This window comes from Tyto alba, unplaced genomic scaffold (genome assembly GCF_018691265.1).
Source record: "Tyto alba isolate M040663 unplaced genomic scaffold, T.alba_DEE_v4.0 Super-Scaffold_46, whole genome shotgun sequence".
NCBI classification, from domain to species: domain Eukaryota; kingdom Metazoa; phylum Chordata; class Aves; order Strigiformes; family Tytonidae; genus Tyto; species Tyto alba.
The window spans coordinates 1,428,660-1,453,244 of record NW_024881322.1 but is presented as its reverse complement, the minus strand read 5'-3'; the positions used below and the strand labels follow the sequence as shown (position 1 = coordinate 1,453,244).

Sequence of the window (24,585 nt, the reverse complement as noted above, 5' to 3'; positions counted from 1 at the left end):
AGGAACTTTTCCCCTTGTCTGTCTTGAAGAAAATTCTGAATGTATTTCTGAAAAAATATTTTAGCTTTGGTTATAGATGTAATTTTTGTATTAAACTACTAAATAGAACAGCCTCTGATATGAATCCCTGCTGAAAAGGACAAGATGAAGTTTAAGAATGCATGTGACTTTTTTTTTTTTTTTTTTAAATCAAAGTTAGGACAAATAATTAAGATTAGAATTGTACTAGGCATTTGAATCCTATGGTTAGAGCCCTGGTGGACAGTTTTAAAGAGCACAGGGGAATCCAGACTTTCTAAGACTATTGTCATCTAACTGAACAAAATCGGCATGTTTTAGTTCTGACTTCGCATTGAGCGCCACCTGCTGAATTGCTGGTAATTGTTACGGTTATCTAGCAGAAATTCTAATATTTCTGTAGAACAATTTCAAGTCTGGAAATGCAAACCAGAAATCGGTCATTTTACAATTGGGCAACTAGTCTGTGAACACAGTATTTGTTTAATGTAAGAACTGAATATTAAAAGCTTTATTTATCACTTCAAATTTTTTTAGGTAGGCTGATTTTTAGGAATACTGTAGATTATTGAAATAGAAAAATTCAAATTATTCAGTGCTTGAAAAAAAACTTAAATAGGCTTCAAAGGTCTAATTTACAATTAGAACACTTAATGACCAGGCCTTTGGAGACAAACAGTTCAGGTTTCGAACGTACAGAAGCAGTTTAGGATCATCTTCTGCAAAGAGTTTTTTCTAGCAAAACTAGCACTTTTTTATTATTTTTTTTTTCTTTGTATGAAATTAAACTTGGGATTCAGCAGGAGTTGTTTTGTTTAAATACTACCTGTTTGTCAGATCTGAGTTTATGTTGTAGTAGTCTGTAGAACAGTGTAGGGTTTTGGGGGTTTTTTGTGTGTTTTTTTTTTTTTTTTTTTTTTTTGAGTAGGAGGAAGATTGCTTTCATGTTTGTTTTAGGAAGTCTTTTAAAGAAGAAATTAAGCTAGAGGTATACAAATAAAGTTCCTATTCTTAATAACCTTCAAACCATAACACAAGTTTTTATTTAAAGTATTTTTGTCCTGATGTAGCACAGAATAGTGGCACAGTGACTGTAGGGCAGAATTATTCAGGCAGTGGTACATGAACTTGATTTACCGAATATTGAAGATCCACTTTTTAATTCATTTTAGAAATGAACTCAATATTTCTTTTGAGTTTAGGGATGTAACTTCCTTCTTTTATATTCCATAGGGGTGTGCATACAGGTAGTTCTTAATGCAAAAGTATGTAGGTAAAGTAAAAGCCTAAATAATGAAGTGTTCCTTGTAATCAGTTCCTTTTTCAAAAAAAAAAAAAAAAAAAAAGAAAAAAAAGCCAAACCTGAAAATGTTGAGTACTTTCTTCCTATAGGTTTTCCATGATGTTGCCTATAAAGCAAAAGACCGAAATGATTTGTTGTCAGGAATTGATGAATTTTTAGACCAAGTGACAGTCCTGCCTCCAGGAGAATGGGATCCATCTATACGAATTGAGCCACCAAAAAGTGTTCCTTCCCAGGTAAAAGACAAAAATCCCCAGACCTCCACTAGGCAGCTCCCATGATTTTTACTTGGAAAATGCCGTTTCCCAATGCAAGTAAATTGTGTACTGAGTATAAGCTTTAGTAAAGAATCAGGAAAGCCCTCACATCCATTTGGAAGAAAAAGTGGATAGTCCATTTAAGCAAATAAAAAAAAAAAAAAATAGTTGCATGAGTTTTGTGCTGTGCTTTTAAGTAAATTCTATTTACTGTATTTCCTTTTGTAATGCTGAAAAGAGTTCATGTGAGATCTAGGAGAATTGGCCCAAAATTGTACCTGAGTCCACAGTGTAGATTTTGTTACTAATCTAACAGCAGCGAAAATACTGTAAGTCTGATAAAAACTTATTTGCATGTGACACTGAAGTGTTTTAATGTATATTGCCTGGCAGACGACGTTCACAGAACGTTTATGAAATAGGTAAAAACGGATGATATCGCGCAGCGGTGATACGGGGTTAGGATGAGAGCCGGGGGGAAGCGGGGCCTCGGAGGGGCTCTGCCCCCTTCCCCCTCTCTCCCTCTTTACAGCCGAGGGGAATTCCCGCTGCCAGGAGCAGGGGGGGGCCCGGAAGGTTGAGGTTGGTGTCGAATCCAGAGGTGGCTTGGGGGGAGGGAGTGCAGGGGCAGGAGCGACAGCGCTGCAGTTTGTTCAGGAAGAGCCCGAGGCCACCGCTGCACTCATTTCCAAAATACGCAGGGCTGGGGGGTTGTGGGCGGGCAAGCTCCGCCGAGAAGGCCATGAGGAGCCGCTGAGCAGCGTGCTCGGTAGGAGAATGACTTCTTATTTATGCTGGAATCACTTCTTACTTCAGCTAAACAGTGCGTGTGTCATGAAGCGAGGTCAGCTTCTGTCAGAAGCTCGAGGCTCCTACTCTGGAAATGATTGAGGGGGGGAAACAAAAAAAAAAATCTAAAGATTTGGCTTCAAGGTTGGGCCTCTACTGTGCCTCAAAGGCAGGCTTTGTTTTGTCATGCCTTGGGCACATATTTCTTGTAGAAAGTGGGAAGATTAATAATGTTGTGCAAGGCACTAATAAGATCTTTTGGGGAGTGTTGTACAGCTCTAGTCATCTGTATTCAACAAAAAATGAATTTGGCAAGTGGAAAACTGGTGATACGCTGCGAACGTGAAAAAGATTTGGGAGGCATAGAGTATCTGCACACTTTCTTTGAATTATACTTTTTAGTTCAAACGCAGTATCAGTGTGATTTTTATTTTTATTTTTTTTTTCCTCCTCCCTCCCCCCCTGTAGGAGAAAAGGAAGGTTCCTAAATTTCCAAATGGATCTACTCCTACAGGAGAGACTCTCAAAGAAGAAGGCCATCATGCTGGACCTGAACTTGAGAGAACTGGAAGGTGTGTTCACTTCCCTAAATACTAGCTACCATAAAGAAATAAAAGCGATAAGTCTTCGCAGTTTTTAATGATGACATTTGAACATAAAAAAATCATGGTATAAATGTCAGAGCGCATCCTTTTTCCTTTTCAAGTGTTGGATTCTTGCCTATAAATGCCAATGTGCTTAAAGCATTTTCAAGCCTGTGGCAATGTTTCTCAACACATTTGCGAAGGATTTCATATAAGATGCTGCCTAATTTAACTGACTTCTAAGAGTTGGGTTTTGATCTTTAATTGTCAAGAGCATGCACTTATCATAATTATAGCAGGAATATACGGTTTTCAGTATTGGGCTAGGTACTAAAAATTTCCACTAATGCAAGTCTGTTTTATTAAACATGTATGAAATGAAACAACAAGGACTATCAAGTGGCAGAAAATACTTTGGTATTGGTTAGGTTTCAGTTTTGGTTAGGTTTCTTTTAGATCTAAAATAAAATTGAAGGAATTTCTTTGAGTTGAGTTGCGTTGTTCTCCTCTGTTAATTCCAAAATACTTGCCAAAAAAGTGCCCAACATTGGAAATACCTGGTTAAGATTAGACCTTAGGATCGATCTCACAGGAGAAACTAGAGATTAAATCAACCGAGAAATTCTGGAAAATATGTGCAATGTTGTTATCCACAAAATTGTAAACTTGTAAATGAAATGCATCTTACGCACACCTTTGCAAGAAGGACTTTATAACATTTGTGTAGACTTTTACCATTTTGGCTTGTTATATTTACTTTTGCCTTTTTGCAGACAGTATGTGGAGCCAAGAAGGTTCTTTCTGCCCCCAGAATAATTACCTTTAGATGAGACTATTGTTTTTCTTGGGAATGGAAAATTTTTATTTTTTTTAATAGTTCAAGTATATAATCAAACTTTTGTAGGTGCAGATTATACCTAGTGTTTTGGAATCTTGAAAAATTTTTTGAAACTGTCAAAAGCTTTTTGATTTCTTGCTAATAACTTACCCAGTTGAACTAACTTATACATGTCTGCTTTTCTGTTTTCATTTGTAGAATATGTCTTTACTCCAGATGAAAACACTGTTAAAAATTAGAGGCCTAAATTTATTTATGGACCTAATCATATGTGTGTAGAGAATTTGAATCAGAAAGCTACAACTATTCACTGGAGTAGCAATATTGAAATGCATCAATGCAGTAGTCTTGGTTGAGGTTTAGCATATTTCTTCTGTTCCTTGTTTTGAATACCATAAGACAGATTTGATTTAAAACGTTATTTAGGCAAAATCATTTGCAAAGATATTTTTTTCAGTATCTAGCCCATATACAAAAATACCTAGCCAGCTTTTAAAAATGTGGATAGCCTGCTTGATTGTATTTGGAATACTGCTGAATTGGAATAGATAAGTTTCTCATTTACGTTTTAAACTGTTATGCTTTAATCTGGATTATGAAATAGCTAATTTGTGCTGGCAGTAGGCACTGGCAGTCATGTGTAGCCCATAGTTTTGAACTAGCTAGAATCCTTTAGTGTACAGTTTGACGAGTTTCATCTCACCTATTTAGGCTTTTTGGTGGTTTGATACTTGACATCCAAAGGAAAGCACCTTTTTTCTTGAGTGACTTCAAGGATGCATTAAGCCTGCAGTGCCTGGCCTCGATTCTTTTCCTATACTGTGCCTGTATGTCTCCTGTAATCACTTTTGGAGGGCTCCTGGGAGAAGCTACACAAGGCAGAATAGTGAGTACAAAGAATGGTAGTGGCCAGGCTTTTAGACCTTCAGAGGCAAGTCACTGTGTGCATTTGTCTCATTTATTTTATACTTGTATTTGAAGAATTTACCCACAGCACTTGATTAGCCTGCCCCAAAGCAGATCTTCCCCAAAAGGTAATTGCTGTGGAAAATGTTGGGGAACCCATGTGAACAGGAGAAGATGCACAGTGGAGGTAAAAAATGTTTATCCTGCCTTATTGGATGAATGGCTTCTTGAATTGAGAAAAGGCTTGCATTACCTTCTTTTTGGCTACTTTAAAAATAACGGAATAGCAGTCAAGGTGCACCATCCCGCTAGGCCTGCTTTAGGCGAAGTCGGGGGCTCGAGGTGGATAGCCAAGAACGTCTGCTGGCCTTGAGTAGTAGGCCTACGAGGATGAGAATATGCCTGCAGCGCGCGGGTCGCAGTCAATGGTGTGTTTCAGTAACGGACAGGCTGTGGACATGCTTTCGCTAACGCTGTGCTGTCAACAACAAAAGAAAGTGGCTAAGGTTTACGAGCAGAAAATACTCTTCGTTGTCAATGACTTGACTCTAAACCGTACGCCTACAAAATTCGGATGCAGTTGGGTTGGGCGGTGGATGACACCAGCAACTTCTTAACTAAAATGTCGTGGCGCTTGGGGTTTTGAAGCAGGGCAAGAGTACTTACCATCGGCAGTGTTAATAACTCGGTGTCTGTGTCAATTGGCTTGTGAGTAAACTAGTTTGAAGTGTATTTTCTGTTTTTAAATCTGTCATTTTCTGTTTTTAAATCAGGATGTATTCAGACATGTCCTTTACAAATGTTAAGATTCTGGTAAAGCTTATGTTGCTATGAAGTTCTTCTTAATACTTAGATCAAGCTTTTAAGCCCCTACTATATTAAAATTTAGTTTTAAGTAATGCCGTTGAGTCAGATTTTTGTTCATTGATGTAGCACTTCGAGCTGATAGCAAATACGGAAATAAATTATATCTTCTCTGTGCTGTTTTTGCCACTCAATGTAGGAATGGTTATCAAAATGTTGATGTAATTTTTGAATGTACATCTTGTATAATTATGAAAATATGCTTCTTTTAAAGCTTGATTCTTCAACAACTTCTTTCTTTTAGCTGTCTGGAATTGTTTGCGGGTTTGCTCCTGCCTTCAGATACTTGGTGTGCATCATTGAATATAAAATTTAGTTACTGCACACCCATGTTCAAGCACAGTAGCTGACATTGTAAGGTACACAGTTTGTGTTTGAAACCTTCCCACCCATTGCCAGAGGTCATCACCTCCACAGTTCTCCCGTCCCTGCCACCCTGATTGAGAGCCCCAAGGTTAATGCATTGACTAACCAAAACCACTAGTTCAAAGGTAATAGAACGAAAGACTGGGAATATTTTTTCTTTTTCTCATGTAATGACCAAAGGACTCGTGTGTTCGTTTTTTTTAATAGCCCCGTTTTAGCAAACCATTTTGTCCAATTTTAGATGCTTTCCTGAATTGGAGCTTAGGTTTGCATAAATACTGTTTTCTTAGGCTTGCATAATTGCAAAATAACAAACACTTAAAATCTCTACCAGGAGCCTGTTAATCTGCAATCCATTACTTCTCATAGTTGCGAATGGTGTAGTTCACTACTTTCAAGTAACTTTAGTATCATTTTAGTATCTAAAAAGTCCTGTCCCTCTCTTTTGAGGTGCATTGTAACTTTTTTTTTTTAAGCAGAAAATGTTATAGTGAAACATTTAACTCAAGAGCTGAAGTAGATAATCTTACTTCAATGAAAAGAAATGCATTACCAGGTGGGACGCTGCTGTACTGCTCATCTATTTTTGGTGTCATGTATACATAAGCCGACAGTGTTCAGTAATTTCCCCTGCAGCTCTGCCTGTCAGTTTTTTCTTTTGTAATGCTTGGTAGACTGATGCAGGTTTGATACGGCACACCGTATCGTGTCTTGATACAGGTATGTTGCAATATATATTTCTTATTTTCTTTACAGAGACAGATAATTCTTTCTGTATACTACATGTTGAGTAACTTTTTTTTTCTTTAATTTGTAGTAATTGTTGGTACATTTTTCCTTCATAGCTAGCAGGACTAGTAACTTGCTGTCATGGTTTTGAGTGGCTTTATGTTTCTCAGAAGTGAAGTTTTCAAAATCTTTTGTCCGTGCTATTGTTACTGCAAAAGTGTGTTAAGTTATTCTTGTCTCAAGCATCAATATTAATTGCAGTGTTTTTACATCTTGTCTTGTTTCTGAGTTAATGCATCTTAAAAATGTATTTACGCAGATGTGTTGCTAAGCCCTCGTCTGAAAGACAACATAGTTACAGCGGTTTCTTTTCCCCCAAACAGAGTGCAATAGAGTCTCTCTTTGGAGCCTCATTAACTGGGATTGCCTATTCTCTCTTTGCTGGGCAACCTCTTACTATTTTGGGGAGCACCGGACCAGTTCTAGTATTTGAAAAAATATTATTTAAGTTTTGCAGGTAAGTGATGTTTGTATTAGCTTGATGCACTTCCTAGCCTGTTAGAATAGTTGAAATTGAAAGCAGTTGTGTGTTGAAAGTGGATGTTGGTGGAGATGTAAATGCAGCAGAAAGACGGAGAGATGGACGTGGTTCGTCAGAGCTGTGAGGGGCTGGTGAGCCTTAATGAGGAGCCTCGGTGTTAAGAAGCAGCTGGGACTTCAGTAAAAGTTACATTCTGACTGTGTGGAGATGTTGGCTTTGATTCTGCAGGGGCAAACAGCGACTGATCTTCCCTCGAGGAGAAAGCATCTAGGTAGTGCTGGGAAGATCATCCCCGTGGTGCTTCCCAAACTAAGTGGTTGCACCCTCAATCCTAGAAACACCTTGCAGTGTTGCTTTGCTTTTGGTGGAAGAGGAGACAGAAGTTCCAGCTTCCTTCAGAATTAACATCAGAGTTGAGACAAGTGGTGAATGGCTATAGAGCTTGGCCTCAGCATTTGTTTTCAAATAGAATATTGCACAGGTGACTTTTGGCTCAGTTAATACTTTTGTTTCTTTCTTCATACAGGGATTATAATCTTTCCTACCTCTCCCTGCGAACTAGCATTGGTCTGTGGACTGCATTTTTATGCATAGTGCTTGTAGCCACAGATGCCAGCAGCCTTGTGTGTTACATCACTCGATTTACTGAGGAAGCTTTTGCAGCGCTTATATGCATCATATTTATTTATGAGGCATTGGAAAAGCTTTTTCATTTGGGAGAAGTGTATGCCTTCAATATGCACAATGATCTGGATAAACTGACTTTGTATTCGTAAGTACCACGTTTCTATCTGTTGGTAAAATACGTACAGAAAATGTTTACAGTACAGAGACATATCGTTTTTACAAAACTGCAGTGTGTGTTTCTCCACGGGAGGGTAAGAGGAATGCTGGGGGTGGTACGGGCATGAGAAACCTCAAAAAAATTCTATTCAGGCTGCTGTGGAATTGAATTTTCTGTGTTAGCTATGGGTGGTTGGAAGGGATGAGGGGCTGTGACAATGCCTGCTTTAATTGCAGCTTTAGAAAAGGTTAGCCTGGAGATGAAAGGGCAGAACAGGAGTTATGCCTGCCGTTTCTAGAAAGAAAGAACAGTTTACCCCACCTGGGTGAGGAGTATTGCCAGGTAGCCGAGGCATGGAGAGCTTCTGCAACTTTCAAATGTTAAGAACATGCAGTTAGCATCTTTAAACAGTGTTGCTTTCGACTGTCATTATGGGAGAAGGCTTGAATTTTAAACAATTATTTTCTGAGAGAGAGGAGAATAATAGAAAATACATTACAGCCATATTTTTTTTCTTTCCCGACTAAGTAGAATTATTAGTTCTATTCGTTATAGTAACGAGCAGTCAAACTCTCAGTACAAAAATAATTTTATTTCATTTAAGTAATGCAATAAGCAAGCTATCTAGATGTATCATTTTTACATGTGATTTATTTCGGTGGCAGTTGTGTATTATCTACCTGTAGTGTGTTGACCTTGACTGGATGCCAGGTGCCCACCAAACTCCTCGATCACCCCCTCTCCTCAGCTGGACGGGGGGGGGGGAAAAATAGGATGAAAGTCTCATGGGTGGAGATAAGAAGAGGGAGATCACTCAGCAATTGCTGTTACATACAAAACAGACTTGGCTTAGGGAACTTAATTCCATTTCTTACCAATCAAATCAGAGCAAGGGAAGGAGAAAATAAAACCTAAATCTTAAAAACACTTTCCCCCCACCCCTCCCTTCTTCCTGGGCTCAACTTCAGTCCCAGTTTCTCTGTGTACTCGTGCTGAGCGGCGCAGGGGGTGGGGAAGGAGGCCGGCAGACAGTTCCTCCCGCGTTGTCTCTGCTGTCCCGTCCTCCTCGCGCTCCCCCCGGTGCAGCGTCGGCCCCTTCCGCGGGGTGCAGGCAGTCCCCCAGGAACAGGCTGCTCCCGCCTGGGTCCCCCGGGTTAAATTCCCTAATCTGGCAGAAGCTGGGCTGTGGGTCTGCTGCCCCTTGCCACCTGGCTGTGTTCTGCTAGCGTGGGCAAGCCCCGAGGGTGGACGGAGGGAAGCGTGATGTATGCTTGGTTTAGCTCTTTCAGGACCTGCCCCAGACTTCACCTTTGGTTTGTCCTGTATTTTTTTCCTATCACAGAGCTGTAGGACATCCAGACTTCCACAATTGCTTTTTTTTTTCCCCTCTTTCCCACCTACCCCCCCCGGCTTCTGTACCCGCAGTGGGGAAGAGAGTGTGGAACAAGCATCTTTAGAGAAGTGAGACAGAAGACAGTCTCAAATATTCTTGCATTTTCTGGTTTTAATTTTTCTTCCTGGATTTCCACTTACCTACTTGGTGTCATCCTTTATCGTCATTGCATTTGTTGAGAAATTTGTCTGTCAGTCTTCCTTCAGTGTGCTTGTTCACCTTAACCAATAACTGAAGATGCTTTTTTTTTCTCTCATCGTATTTATTGTTGCAGTTCCTTTCTCTTCTGATGATTTTTAAGTTCCTGTGTGATAACTGCAATCAGTAATTACTGCTTTCCAGTCTTCTACTATTTTCTTTTGCTGTTACTTTAGGATTCAGTTATTAAAATAAATTTTTTTTTAATCATTTTTTTTAAGATCCCTAAATGTTGTGCTTTGAAATCTAGGTTCTTTTTGCCCATGCACATTTAGAGCTTTTTCTTCCTTTACCTTCACACTATCAGGATGCAAGTTTGCCCTTCCATGACTCTTCCATGACTCTTCCATGACTCTTCCATGACTCTTCCATGACTCTTCCATGACTCTTCCATGACTCTTCCATGACTCTTCCATGACTCTTCCATGACTCTTCCATGACTCTTCCATGACTCTTCCATGACTCTTCCATGACTCTTCCATGACTCTTCCATGACTCTTCCATGACTCTTCCATGACTCTTCCATGACTCTTCCATGACTCTTTGTTTTTCACTATCTTGATGAATCCCATAGGAAAAGGAGCTGTATTTTTCACATGTTTTTATAATGTTTACATGTTAAGCTCACGGTTTTGTGTACTTGAAGAGATTTATTTGAAAACATTGTATTAAATCAATATTCAGTGTGTTGTGGAGATTTTTTGTTTTGTTTTGTTTTTTTTACTGATGTGTACTTCTGTCGCCCTGTCTGGCAGAAAGGATTCTGCAGTCCAGGTTTGCACACCACTGCAGTAGGGAGGGGCACTTTTACTTTTGTACGAAAAATTATTAAAAATGCACGTATGCAGCTATTTTAAGTCTGAGCAATTTATGCATTTATATTTTCAGTTAGCCCCCTACATACTCAGAAATGGTGTCTTCAGGGTGACTAGTTTTGTTCATGTGTAGATGAGAAGGCATGCCAAATGCAAGATAAATGGCTGACTACAACAATTTTAGAAAAGACTCGGGAACATCTAGAGGATAATGACGTGTCTGGTTTGAAAAGGAGTTGCTGAAATTGAGTCATCTGCGTCAGTGTTCCAAGTTAAATGGTTTCAGTCTCTCTGTTTTCTCTTACGTTGGTGTACAGTAGGACTAACTGAAGTTGGACTCACTGTGGGCTGTTATGCTGTATATAAATCTAAAAACCTTAACTTGTACACAGTCATAGACAACTATTTGTGCCAAGTTAGTCAAATTGTGTAGAAATTTTTAGAAATAACACAGTATATATTAGTCTAGGGTTGTTGAAAAGTGGTGTCATTTGGATTTTTATCTTCATCTTTTATCCACAATAGGTAGAAGTCCACAAATACTATCTATTTCGTTTTATTTTCAGGCATTACTCCAGTTAACTATTTGACTGATCTGTCTGTTTTTTAAGACAACTTCTTGCCTACTTCTAATTCTTTGAAATACATAGTGGGGGTTTTTGTCCAACCTCTTAAACCTCCTGAGCGGTTGCCTCTGATTCTTCTTTTCCACCCCCCCTCCCTGCCCACCAATACTCCTATTTTGTGTCATGTAAGGAGCCTTGTACTCAGCTCCTTTCCTAGCAGGTTGGGATAAACTCTGATTTACACTCTTCAGGATTTTTGAAACTACTGAAAACTGCTGCATTTTGGCACACACGGCTTAAAAGCATGTAAATTTTTTTTTTTCTCTTTTTTTCTTCAGATGTGTATGTTCTGAGCCTGAGAAACCCAGCAATGAAACTTTGCAGGTGTGGAGGAGTATGAATAAGTCTGTGGAAAATATAGCATGGAGTAACCTTACAGTTTCTGTGAGTATTTGAGACAGATATCTATATAGAGAGATAGATAGATAGATAGATAGATAGATAGATAGATAGATAGATAGATAGATAGATAGATAGATATATGTGAGTTTGTGTGCGTGCATGTGTGTATGTATAAAAAATAAATGCCCACCCAGTACCAGTCTTGATCAATATTTACATCTGGTTTCTTTCTTGATTTGAACCTGGACTGTTTTCTTTAAAACTGTATTTTTGAACTCTTTTATTCTTCTCATAATGCTTTAAACAGTCCTTGTAGTGGTTTGGATGGGCAAGTCCATGGCAAGAAATGCTACTATCATAAATGTCTGCTTGAGGTAGCCACTTTAATCCTGGTAGTCAGAACAGCCTCCTTTCTGAAGTGCAGATGAATACGATGAGGTGAATAACTAGGAGATTGCTTCCTTCAGTTTCCTGGAAAGGATCAACAAATATTTTTAAGATGATGTGAAGATGGAATCTGCAGTTAAAATGTGGTAGCAAACACATTTCATTAGATTTAGACACTGATATAAAGCTATAACAGATTCAAAGAAACTACCTAAATATTGATTGGAATAAAATATTTTGAAAATTAAGGGTTAAAGGGAAAGGGGAAGAGCTATTTGAAGGAATAGGCTTGAAAGTATTACATTGTGGGCTGGGTATTTTGTAACCAAACCGAATTTTGTGGGTTAGGTGGAGAGGAGTAAAGTTAACGCGTGGAAGTGATACCAAAGGCTTTTCGGAAGAAATGTATTTGCTGATGAGTAGTTCCTTCGGTGGGATTCAGTTGCCTAAATGCAGCTATCTGCAGTCACTTTGCATACCCTGGCATCTGGTTTCCACCTACATCTTGCATGGTTTGGATCTGATACTGACTCTGTGTTACATTTGCTAGCTGTGTGTGCCTACTTTGGCCACCCTGGGCTGTCTAAAATGGTGGTAGATACTCGAGTATAGGCTCTCCTTGTGTGTGAGCCTAGATGTTCACACTGAAAATAGGTCTTTTGCACAGGAAAAAACCCTATGAAAAGCCTCAGGGCTTTACTTGAGTTTTAGCTGCAGTGTTTTCTGTGTACTACCGATGGCTCCTAGTCTACCGTAATCACCTAGGATGGCAATTTCTCTTCAGCTAAGTTTTTATATTTATTTTATAAACTTTTTTGTTCTCTTCAGCATCTTTAGTCTTCCTGGAGAGACAGAACTGTTCTACGATTTGGTGGTGCTTATAATCAAAGTAGATTGTTAATGGGGAGAATTTTTGTCATAAGTTAAATTTTTGAAAAATTGACCTGCATAAAGACTGAGTTGTGGTAATGCTGCTTCTGTTTGGTTTATTGGCTTGTTCTTTCCTTACACTCCATATGTCTACATTAATTCTTTACTTTTCATTTCAGTGAGCCTTTAAATACGGATCGTCTCACTTCGTTTTCTTTTTTTATTCAAATCCATTATTTATGATGCTTTCCTACTTTACTAGAAGCTTTTTTTCTTGCAGTTGAGTTAATCTCGTTTTGTAAAAGTCTGTTTATTCCTTGACTGTATCAGGAAAAAAACAAAGTCAAGAATAAAGTGGTGGAAGAAATGGAGGAGAGCCCCTTTTTATGTTCATTAGCTCGATAGTTGGTGTTGGATGGTCTGCTCTTCCAGGGCTTAGTCCCCAGTGTTTATTTATGCATTCAATCTTGTGATGCTTTGAGAAGTAGAATGGAAATGGGGTGAATGCAAAGAAGTTGTTTCTTCTTGGGCATCTCCCAGCATTTTGGCATCCCAAAATAGTCAGTGATGGTACTGTGGCTCTTCTGGAACAGACAGCACACATTTCTGGCATTTTGGGATGAGGTTGTGATGAAGGAAGGAACCCGTTTTGGGGATTATGGAGTTTCTCAAATTTGTTTTATTTTGAAAAAATGCAAGTTAGGTTGAATGTACCAAATGAGTAAAATGTAGAAATTTAAGGACTTTTTCTCTTTACAGGAATGTTTAGAATTTCATGGTGTGTTTCGTGGATCAGCTTGTGGCCATCATGGACCATATATTCCAGATGTTCTCTTCTGGTCTGTCATACTATTCTTTACAACATTTTTCCTCTCTTCTTTCCTTAAGCAATTCAAGACCAAACGCTATTTCCCAACTAAGGTAATTCTGATTAGAGACTATTGTTGCCTTGTGATAAATACATTCGTATAACTTAATGGAGTTGAATTTTCTGTTTTGCTTCAGAACTCTGTATTGAGAGATTCCTTTTAAGAGAAAAAGAAATTAAAAATAGAAAATTAGCTAATAATTTCAAAAAGTAAGAAGTCAGAGGAAATAAATTGGCTGCAGAAAATTCAGTGTTTACTCTCCACTTTCCTATAGTTACAAGAAAACAGTCTGAACATTAGAAGACTTAAATAATCTGTCTCCCCGTGTTAATGAGTATTGCCAGGTATTATTTGGGGAGATAATACTGCTGCTGATTTCCTCACGTAGCTGTAGAGAACAGTGGAATGCCTTCCCCAAACTGCTGACGTATGAAGGGTCCTGAGCGGCTCCTCAGGGGATTACTGTTTCCCATAGAGGCTGATACAGTGATTATCCTTGGACTGATTTATGCACCTTCTGCTTGCCAAAATAAATTGGTTAGATATTCTATAAATATCAGCTTATCCCTCCAATGTGTCCCTACTGTTTAATAAAGTCACCTTTGGTAACCTGAATCTATTGTAAATTAGCCCTCTTCTATCTATTAAAACATCAAATATATGAATATTGATTTCAGAACAATTCAGTGATGCTACTGAACTAGGCTACCAGCTACTAGTGTGATGGCACAGCTTCCTAGTAGAGTTAAGGAGACAGGAAGATGAGGAAGGAGTTATTTGAAGTAATTTGCTTCTTGCAGTAGATCCATTTAAAATAGGATAATTGGACGAACAGCTGTACAGAATACTTACCTTCTGCAACTTCATGCTATGCTGTCAGACACCTCAAATTTTCTAACAAAAAGAGAAAATATGTATAATATTCAATGGTGTAGCATATTATAAATACACTTCACTATTCATAGGGAAGAAAACTGTCTTGCTGTGTGTGCAGATTATAATGATGAAAAAGCAGGAGTTAATACAAGTCTTTTCTTTATAGGTGCGTTCTACCATCAGTGACTTTGCGGTATTTCTGACCATAGTAATCATGGTTTTGATTGATTATCTTGTTGGAGTGCCTTCTCCTAAGCTTCATGTTCCAGAGAAGTTTGAAGTAAGAAATAAAACCTTTTAAAAAACTTCACTTTTTAAAGGCTTGCAGTTTCATAGACAGTAGAACAACAGAATTATATAGAAACAGAAATTTACCTTTTTTACTTGCAATGTAGTTGATGAAGTAATCTCTTTTTTCTGTTTTGGATGTATGGCTCATCTGACAGAAGAAACTGTACTTCCTATTATGGTACCACTGAAAAGGAAGCTTTCTTTTATGCAAATGTACAAAAATGAAGGAACGCAATGGATTTGTTTGAATTTCTCCCATATAAATGTCATGTTCACATGTAACCGCTAAATCAATCTTTTGGTCCGAGCCATTGGAAAAAAATCTAAACACATATTTAAGAGGCTGTTAATCTGTTCATTGCAGCTGTTCGTAGCAATAAAATCTGCATTTTCTTTTGGTCATTAATTCTGGTCGTTGATGCTTGTTTTTTCAGCCCACCCGGAAAGACCGAGGGTGGTTCATAGATCCTCTCGGAAGCAATCCTTGGTGGACACTTCTGATAGCTGCGGTCCCTGCTTTGCTCTGTACCATTCTCATTTTCATGGATCAGCAAATAACAGCTGTTATTATAAACAGGAAAGAGCATAAGCTGAAGGTAAAAGTAATTTTCACAAAACTGATGTTGCGTAAGCTGAGTTTAATTGAAAATGGAAACATTACCAGCAGCTACTAAATAGATGCATATATTGACTAATAAAGAACAAATATAATTTTGTGGACTCTCCAAGCATGTAACTGTTGTAGTTATCTGTTATTTACCAGCTAAGTTGTAGGTATGGTATCATACAAATAGAAAGTTTGTCAAATGATGTGTTTGCTTAATTTTACAGAAAGGCTGTGGTTATCACCTTGACCTGCTCATGGTTGGTGTTATGTTGGGGATATGTTCTGTTATGGGTTTACCATGGTTTGTTGCTGCAACTGTCCTGTCTATAAGTCACGTTAACAGCCTGAAAGTTGAATCTGAATGCTCAGCACCAGGAGAGCAACCGAAGTTTTTGGGAATCCGGGAGCAGCGGGTGACAGGATTGATGATTTTTGTCCTGATGGGGCTGTCAGTGTTCATGACGTCCGTGTTAAAGGTAAAAGACAATTTTTTCCGAAATATTTGTATTTTCTTTTTGCTTTTGATTTTGATAGTGTGATTTAGCATTTCACAATGTTAGCAAGTTTTATTATGTTAAGTAAAATATGCCTAGACTCGGTCTCAAATGGCTTTTTTTGACAACAAGGGTTAGTTGAATAGAAACGGTGGGGGAGATGTAAGAAAATGAAATATGAGCAAGCTAGAACTGTAGGGAGTAGTGAGGAAAGCAACCTTTGTCCATGTTAGCTGATTTTCTTGCCAGCTGTTTTTTAGTTTCTGGAGTCCATGTTACCTATAACAGCTCTCCTGTAGTTTTCATGGGAGTGCATAAATGGAGAGAGAAAAGGAATGTGAGAAAGATACAGTTACTTGAGTGGAAGTAATAGAATGTAGCAGAAGAAACAAACAAAGTGATCATCAGAAATTACATTGTTTACTTCTCATGCTGTAATAGGTCTTTCAGGTCATATTGTGACCTCAGTTTACACTTTGTCTCATAATTTGTGTCAGTAGTACCCATCTGAAGACTTTTTTGAGAATAAAACCAATCACTTCAGTTGGCTTTCTGCTCAGAGTTCAGTGAAATCTGTTCAACTTCTGCTTTGTTGTTTCAAATCCAGTAGCTAAAAGGAGAAATTAAAAAAACCTGTCTTTTTGTTGCCAGAACAGCAGATACGGCATAAATTGCATAATTGCTAATATTTTTGAAGAACTTTGTAAAAGTCTGTTTAAAGACAGATCTCCAGTCATTTCACAAAAAAAAAAAAAAAAAGTAACTTGTAATGGCTGTTTAAGTTTAGATAATGGAAAGAAATAAACCTATGAACATACAACCAGTTTCCTAATTAGAGCCACATATTATCAATTCTTAATAGTTGACCATTTGTGTTAAAGAATGTAAAGGTCTGGAAACAATAAGGCAGTAACCGTTATTAAAAATGAGTCTTCAGATTCTACAATCTCTGGTTGAAAAGCTTTTCAACCAAGAGCTTAGCTGTGTAATGCGGATGATCAGAATCAAAAGCAGAAATACTGAAATAGATTTATTGTTACTTGAAAGCAATAGAGAAAAGTGCTGTTTGCTGAAGCTAGATGTTTATGTTTTAACATCTGATTCTTAGAAACTACTATTTTTGGGTTTTTTTATGGAACCAAGGGGTAATAGGAATGGTATTACTATTACTTTTTATGAAATGTTTTTCTTTATCAATGCTAATGGCTATTATTGTTCAAAAAAAGGGAGAACAGAGCCTTGCATCTCTAGGTGGTTGTGCTTTTCTTCTGTGTATAGATTTATACTGATTAATGCAGTAGAAGTTAACATAAGTGAAGTACTAGCATGTCCAATTATGGAGCTTACACTGAAGAGACCTGCTTTTATATATATATATATATATATATATATGTGCAGTAATTAATCCTTATGGCGTAGATGTATTCCTCGATATTTAAGTTTCAGTTAAAGCTTTTGTTCAGACTTGATAGCAGCAGTTTTTATTAAGATTTGGAATTATGTCTTGGCTGTCCTTTACTCAGAAGTTTTGTGAATTCAGGAGCAAAGAAAGCTTCGCTTGCTTTGTGTAGGCTGCAGACGTTTGGTGCAAGTGCCACTGAACCCAGTGGACAACTTCATTATCTTAGCTCAAAATTGGCCTTATTGGAGCAAAATATAGTCCTGAATAACTAGCAGATGTTCTTAGCTCGGTAGGTATGGTGGATTTTTTGCTTCGTCTGCTCAAGAAACGCAAGATTAGTGATCAGGAGTAAAACTTCATATGGCAGTTTCCTGAAACTGGTGGTCTCCATACAGTTCCTGTCAGGTAGCACCATGAAGCAGCATCCTTAGCATTAATCGAAATCTGGGTTGCAACCTAGAAAATGGAATGAATGGGCAGTCAAGACAAAACCACTTTTTTAATCCTGGTGATGGCCTTGTTAGCTCGAGGCTTTTTTGCTGCTCAGCGATGCATGTATATTCTCTAAAAGAGCCTCAGCTTTTACAGATTTCACTTAAGTAAAATAACTTGGCCCATGTGCCTCACTAATATGGGCAGCTGTGTTACACCATGTGGGCTCCACAAGTAACTGTGTGGGTGTGTTTTCCTCCCCAGTTTATTCCAATGCCGGTTTTGTATGGCGTCTTTCTTTACATGGGAGTATCTTCATTAAAAGGCATTCAGGTAAAGTCTGATTTTAATGAGAATTTGCTTTTGCTTAACACTAAATGAAAAGGAAACACATTACTTTATATGAGCAATGATAAAGTTAGCCCATATTGTCTGAATATTGTGCAAGATCATTTCTTGAGTGTCATGTTTGGATATTTGTTCTTGCCACGTTGTGCCTTCACTTCTCAGTTCTTGTATTTATTCTTTCAGTAGTGTAGCTGATCAACAAATTATCTGAAATATTCTGAAATTTTGTAATAGTAATGAGGGGGAGAAAAAACCCAGCACCACGAAACAGTCCCCCAAGCCTACCCCACTGAACGTTCAGTGTCCTTTGTTAGTATTTTATTTGGGATTAACTTACATTTCTGGAGTCCCCTGAGAATGTTTATTTTCTTCCAGAGGGGAAGAAAATAATTAACTAAAGGACAATTTTATTTTTCCATACAGTTTTTTGACCGTATAAAACTGTTTGGAATGCCTGCCAAACATCAACCTGACCTGATTTACCTGCGTTATGTGCCGCTCTGGAAGGTCCATATCTTTACAGTTGTTCAGCTCACTTGTCTCGTTCTGCTGTGGGTGATCAAAGCCTCTGCAGCCGCTGTTGTTTTCCCTATGATGGTAAGTTTTCTGTTACACAAGTTAATAATTTTCCAAAAGTATGTGCATCATCCAGAATCTCTTCAGAATGTATTTGCTGCCCTAAGGAAGAGGGGAGTGGGTAAGAAACAGAAGAACGTGTAGTACAAGTTGTTCACTTTGGAAACACAAGGACTTTTCATTTCCTGAAAATAAACACTTCAGTTAGGAATAGCTATTGAAAGTGGAAATCATTTCACTTAGTGCTGGTTTTATCTTACCACAATGAGAAAGGCCTTCAGTTAGAGATTCGGAAGGTATTAAAAGTGTGTGTGTGTGCATTTTTATTTCTTTAAAAAGTCTAATGTAAATTATTCCATTTCTGGTTCCCTTAAGGTCCTAGCATTGGTGTTCATTCGCAAGCTCATGGATTTATGTTTCACCAAAAGAGAGCTTAGCTGGCTTGATGATCTTATGCCAGAAAGTAAAAAGAAGAAAGAAGATGACAAGAAGAAAAAAGAGAAAGCAGTAAGTGTGAAAACGGTCAAACTAAGGATGTTGTAAACTACTATAAAGTACTTGATGAGACTTAAAGGAATTTTAAGTGCCTGGAGCATATGACCCTACATTCCAAATAAGCGTTTTAAAATTCTTTGCTAATGAGATTTAATGCTAGAGGAACTGTTACTGGCAAAGAAGATGAGGGAAAGTCACTGTTTCAATGATGCTGTTATGAACTGTGATTCTTATTTGTTATTAAAATTAGCAAGCAAAATGAAAAGAAGCAATTTTTAGTACAGAATGTTGTTTTCTTTGTCCTTCATCAGGTTAGAAGGAGAATAAAGGGAGAGGGATAGAAAAGCAGTGGGATACGGTTGTTTAATTACAAAACTGTTCATCCTATCGGGGACATTTTGCTTGTGTGTGATTGCAGACCTGTAATTAAAACCAACTGCTAGTTACCAGCAATATAGTAATATAGCTCATAAAACTTCTCCGTAAAAGTCTTACCTACCTACACCAGCTAGCTGAATTCGTTACAAAACTTGTAACACCCTCCCTTCCCCATTCCCCTTACCTGGATAAAACACTTCTAAGAAAAAAGGTCTTAACCTGCCTCCCCTGTGTTCAACTCCAGTACCCGCAGGGAAATGCCCTTGACCCCAGTGGAAATGAATCATCAGCGTGAGATACTACTTCCATTTCTGCTGCATGAGTAATTTTATGAACTTTTTACTTGGAATTTACAGGAAGCAGAGAGAATGCTTCAGACGGGAGACAATGAAAGTGTACACCTTGCATATGGAGATGCAAATTTGGATTTTCCTGTAAAAACCCTAAAATACAGGTATGAAAGAATGTTGGTCTTTAAGAGTTTTTTTTGTTTTGTTTTGTTGTGTTGTTTTGTTTTGTTTTGTTTTTTTTTTATTATCACGTGCTGTATTTTGCTTTATATTAAGTTCACTGTGTATGAGTTGGATTAACTTTTTTTGACCCCAAGCCACGATTAGGAAGTATGAAGGTACATTTCATGGTGCTATAGTAGCATTTTTATGTTGCACTGTTCTTTAAAACTGCATCTTAATTATAAATTTACATGACCATCTTGAACAGATCAGATGACTCAATTTCAACAAGCTGTACTCAAGGTGAGGAAGCGTCCTTGGTCAGTTTTTGTGGAATACGTGTGTGTTACTGTGCATGAAATGCTGAGTATTAAGCAACTAATAGCATCAGTTGAGCCATGTGTTTACCAGCCACTTGGGTTTTTCAGGAAAAGTCTAAATGTGCAGTTCCTTGGTTTATTAAAGTGAGGGCTAAAGTCTATAATTTCTGTGATACAAAAAAAACCCAACAAACCCAAAAACAAAAAAAAAAAAAAAAAAAAAAAAGAAAAATGAACCACCAAACCTTTCTACAGGCAGCTGTTTTTACTTTAAAAGGTCATTTTCTGAGAGTAAATTTGAGGACAGCGTTACAGTTCTCTCCCAGAGAAGGCAGTGCTGGGATTTCACTGGTGGGAAGTTCCTCCAGCACTGGAAGGGTTTTTGTCTCAGCACGTATCTCCCTTTCCGGGGCTGTGTTCAGCTTAGCTGTCAGGTGTTCTACAACTGTTCAGCACACCCAGATGATGTGACAGATCAAGAGCTGGCCAGCTTGTTTTGCCTCTCCATTACTGAGGGTTCCTAGGTTAAGAACTGGCTTTCCTGTGGATCTGGGGTGGTGTCAGGTCTACCCTGATCTGAGCTGGGAACCGGCAGATTTTTGGATTAGACAGGTTTTCCTGCTGGGTGCTATTGTCTGCTCCAGGAGCAGGCTTCATCAGACTTCGGCAACTCAAGTGAAAATGCTAAAGCTTTTTTCAAAAACCGCTGGAGTTGCTAATTACTTGCTCTCACAGTAGAACTGCAATTTCCTCGAGTGTATGCATGTGTGTTTACTGTATATTTCACTGCGGTGCATCTTGTGAGGATCCTGGGGAAGAATGGCTTCGAAGGATTTTTATGCAGTTTGAAGAACTCGTACAGATACCCTGGAGTAGATTCTGAAGCTTAAGTGTGGAATGGAACAGAAAATATATCTGCAGACAACACCTAAATACATACAAATGTGTGGAGGGCAAAGGGAGAAATAAGTTTTGAAGGCTTGCCATCTGTGAGGGTAGACTTCTCTTCTGCAGGACTTGGGGGGATGGTGGCAAAAAATCCTCTAAAAATGACTAGTACAACTCCGCAGGAAGAAAATAACTTGAAATCTGTCTAAATAATTGGGACTTCTAGATTTTTACTAGTTTTAAATATCAACCGAGTTACCAGTTTCAGAATTTTATTAACGTCTGCTCTTTTGCTATTGTTTATTTCCTGGAAACAACTTAAAATAATTCTGATTTATGAAAGTCTTAGCAGAACAAGGTGATTAATTTCATTATTTCTGAGTATGAGAAATAATTATCTGAAGTTACAGGTAATTTAAAAATGAGATCTCAGATATTCTCAACGTCTCAATGGTATCTATCTGAAGAACTGTTGTAAGACGTTACGTGATTAAGGCAGTGCCAGTCAGTTACATTCTCAGATTTTTGTTGAAATACATTTGTAAGAGATTAACTCAACTCGTGGCTGCGTAAATATTGAAAGAAGGTACAACTGATGTAAATGATGAGTGACAGTAAATACAATGCTGTTGCGAGGTATTGAATACTAACCAGAAAGTATGTTTGTTCTTTAGCATTGATCCCTCAGTTGTAAACATATCAGACGAAATGGCCAAAACTGCACAGTGGAAGGCTCTTGCCATGAGTACTGAGAATGCCAAAGTAACCAGAGCTAACCTGAGGTAGCTATAATTACTCGTGCGTTTTCTAACGATGGTCTTGTGTTTAGCAGCTAATAGCTGCACTTCTGTTTCTTGAAATGTATCTCAAAAAAATGAATTTATGTTGTTTGTAAATTTGCATTGACTTCCTACTTTTGAGGAACTTGAATTTGAACTTAATTTTTGCTCTTTACTCTGAAGTTGAACAGTTTCTATAAGGAGTTCTCATTGCTTTATTAGATGTATTATTGCAATTTTAAAGTTACTCTTTATTTGCTTAATACAGTTGTTTGCTACTCTGGGCTTAGGGTTTCTAAAAGCTTTACTAGAGTGTGTATGAGCATGGGATTGTTTGATCCTGAACATTACAAATTCCCATGGGAATAAAAGGTAAGTCCAACACTTCTGTTGTTGCTTTATGCTGCCCTAGGATCTGTTTTTGTGTGTGAGTTGGTTGGCTGGTTCGTTTCTCCCCAGCTCATTTTTAATCTCTAAAAATTAAACCTGCTCAAATATTCTCTTCACTGGATGTGAAATAAACTTGAATGAAATACTGGACAGATTAGGAGTTGTTGGTGCTATGAACGAACATTTCCTATAAGCTGACATGCATCTTCTGTCATGGCCAGGAGCCTCTTTCTCCGTGAGCTCCCCATCAAACAAGAAAGCCTGTGTGTAATGAATCATTCTGCTCTTCTAGCCTAGTTTCTTACCTCTCTGGCTGAATCTGTCACGGGGAACAGACCAGATCCTGAATATTTATCTGAAATATCGCAAACTTCCTGAAAGGCTTGTAATTTATAGGGACTGGTATCTGTAGACTATTCCATCACAATGCGACTTACTGTGCAAGAAAGGGGAGACCAGGCCTGGTTGACTCAGAAAACTAAATTTATGCAATCCTGCTGTCTGTACGTGCATCTTCCTTTGGTTGATCCCTTTCAGACAAATCTGACAAAGGAAGTCAGGTTTCAGAGGTACGGAATTGCCAAGTTTTGTATAAAAATACGTCTTGGTGAAAGAGTTGGTGGCGAGGGAGTGTTAGTACATAATTATTCAAGCTATCGGATACTGTGGAGCTTGCATCGTGGAACAGCAGTAGTGACTGGCCACTTAGCCCTTGTACATCATCTGTTTATTCAGCACATGAATGGCTTCAAACCTGGCGCGGAAATGCGCTTTGTTTTGCCCATACAGTAGCTCAACCAAGGGTGAAGGAAGGGACAAGGAGAGAATGTGGAGGTGTTGTAATAGGAAAAACTGAAGAAACTCGTTAGTGTTCAGTGAATCTTCAACCTGTACCATTTAAACGTTTAAAAGTGTTTAAATACAGGTTTTAAATAAACACATTTTGAAGAACTTGAATATCACATGATCTAGGCTGTCAGGAAGTTAGGTAATAGAGGCATTAGAAAACAGAGTATGTCTGTCAGTATATCCTCCTCCTTTAATTCTTTATTTTCTTTCATGCTAAGTTCTCAGAAACCTGTTACAGAATTTGTGGATACTTCTGATAGTCCTTGGGTATGTAAGGCTGGGAGAGATACAGACCTGTGCTTCTCTTCCCAGAAGAATTAAAATTCTTAGATATGCTTTTCAAGCAGGTTAGAAGTTAGTGCAACTTCACCTTGTGCTTTCCTGCTTCCTGAGTAGGATAAGTTAGTATAGAATTATATGTATATACCTAGGTCATATTCAGTATTCCATCTATTTTTTTATATTTTACTATAGATAAGATTTGATTCCATAACGTGCTTTCTTTGAGATTAGCATGGCAAATATTGCATCTTGGAAGGGAACTTGCTAAAACTGCAAACTGAAGATAAAACCACTGGTGCTGGAAGCTCGCTCTTTCAGGAGGCCACCTGATCTTGTGTGGATGTGGGTAGAAGGCAGGGCTTCCCGAGCGTGACCGCCCGTGGGTGCTCTCTCAGGTCTTTGCGACCCTTTCTTATACGGGGGGTCTGGAGGTACTTGGAGGTGTCACCACAGCTCAGTCAGAAGTAATTCCCAGTAAATTTTTCATCTCAGTTCTGCTAAGGTTTTTCTGTGTAACGGTCTTCATGTGATAGTATGGAAAAAACGTTTAGTGCTGCGGTGAAAATGGTTCTGCATGCACTGCTGGTTTTTAGAGGTACAGGTTTCAAGTAGGATGAAGATTGAAGCAATCAGTGTTTTGGAATTCCAGATGACATGTTGCGTAGGTTGGCATTATTTCTTAAAGATCTTACCTTTTTAGAAAAATTATTTTTCGTTCTTTTTTTTTTTTTTTTTTGTGTCTTCCCTGAACTGATCGGGGTTACTTTTTCTTTCTCCCTCCACCATCTCTCCTATTCTGTAGACTCTGCGGGGTCCAGGCACGCTTATATTTTCTAAGGAATCCAGAATATTTCTCTTTGCATGAATTTCTAATACATTTTTTTCCTTAAAGAGCAGCTCCTCAGACGTGTCAATTCCTCTGAAATCCATACCTAGGGAATCCTCCCTCGTACGCTGTTCCCATTTCTCTTCTGCTGGCCTGTAACGACCCCCGGACCTTCCCTTCTGTCCTCGGATAAGCCGCCGTTCAGTGTCTGGCTGCCGAAGCGTGTCGGCTGCTCAGGTGCCAGCCGCCCTGGTGTCTTTAGGGTCTGCCACTTGGACACTTACACAGATTTCTGGCTCTTCTCTCCTGCCCTTACAAGTGTGCTTCCCGAGTTTGAAGAGACTGCAATGTTTTCCCAGTCTTGAATAAAATTCTTTCCCTGCCCAGTAATTAAGCAGTATTAATAATATTGGTTGTTACG

At 38.4% G+C, this 24,585-nt stretch overlaps 1 protein-coding gene across 4 annotated transcripts in view; it reads left to right on the top strand.

Annotated features, from left to right (window-relative positions):
• The window catches only part of SLC4A7 (solute carrier family 4 member 7), a 100,072-nt gene that overhangs the window by 70,517 nt on the left and 4,970 nt on the right, over nt 1–24,585 (top strand). For all 4 annotated transcript variants that reach the window (XM_042806333.1, XM_042806335.1, XM_042806334.1 and 1 more), the window contains 15 exons: nt 1,411–1,557; nt 2,836–2,939; nt 4,501–4,675; nt 7,038–7,171; nt 7,722–7,967; nt 11,290–11,395; nt 13,370–13,531; nt 14,522–14,635; nt 15,081–15,242; nt 15,478–15,729; nt 17,846–17,914; nt 18,353–18,526; nt 18,881–19,012; nt 19,735–19,832; nt 21,713–21,820. In XM_042806333.1, the coding sequence (XP_042662267.1) occupies nt 1,411–1,557; nt 2,836–2,939; nt 4,501–4,675; nt 7,038–7,171; nt 7,722–7,967; nt 11,290–11,395; nt 13,370–13,531; nt 14,522–14,635; nt 15,081–15,242; nt 15,478–15,729; nt 17,846–17,914; nt 18,353–18,526; nt 18,881–19,012; nt 19,735–19,832; nt 21,713–21,820 (2,183 nt within the window). The remainder of the gene's footprint in view (nt 1–1,410; nt 1,558–2,835; nt 2,940–4,500; nt 4,676–7,037; nt 7,172–7,721; nt 7,968–11,289; nt 11,396–13,369; nt 13,532–14,521; nt 14,636–15,080; nt 15,243–15,477; nt 15,730–17,845; nt 17,915–18,352; nt 18,527–18,880; nt 19,013–19,734; nt 19,833–21,712; nt 21,821–24,585) is intronic.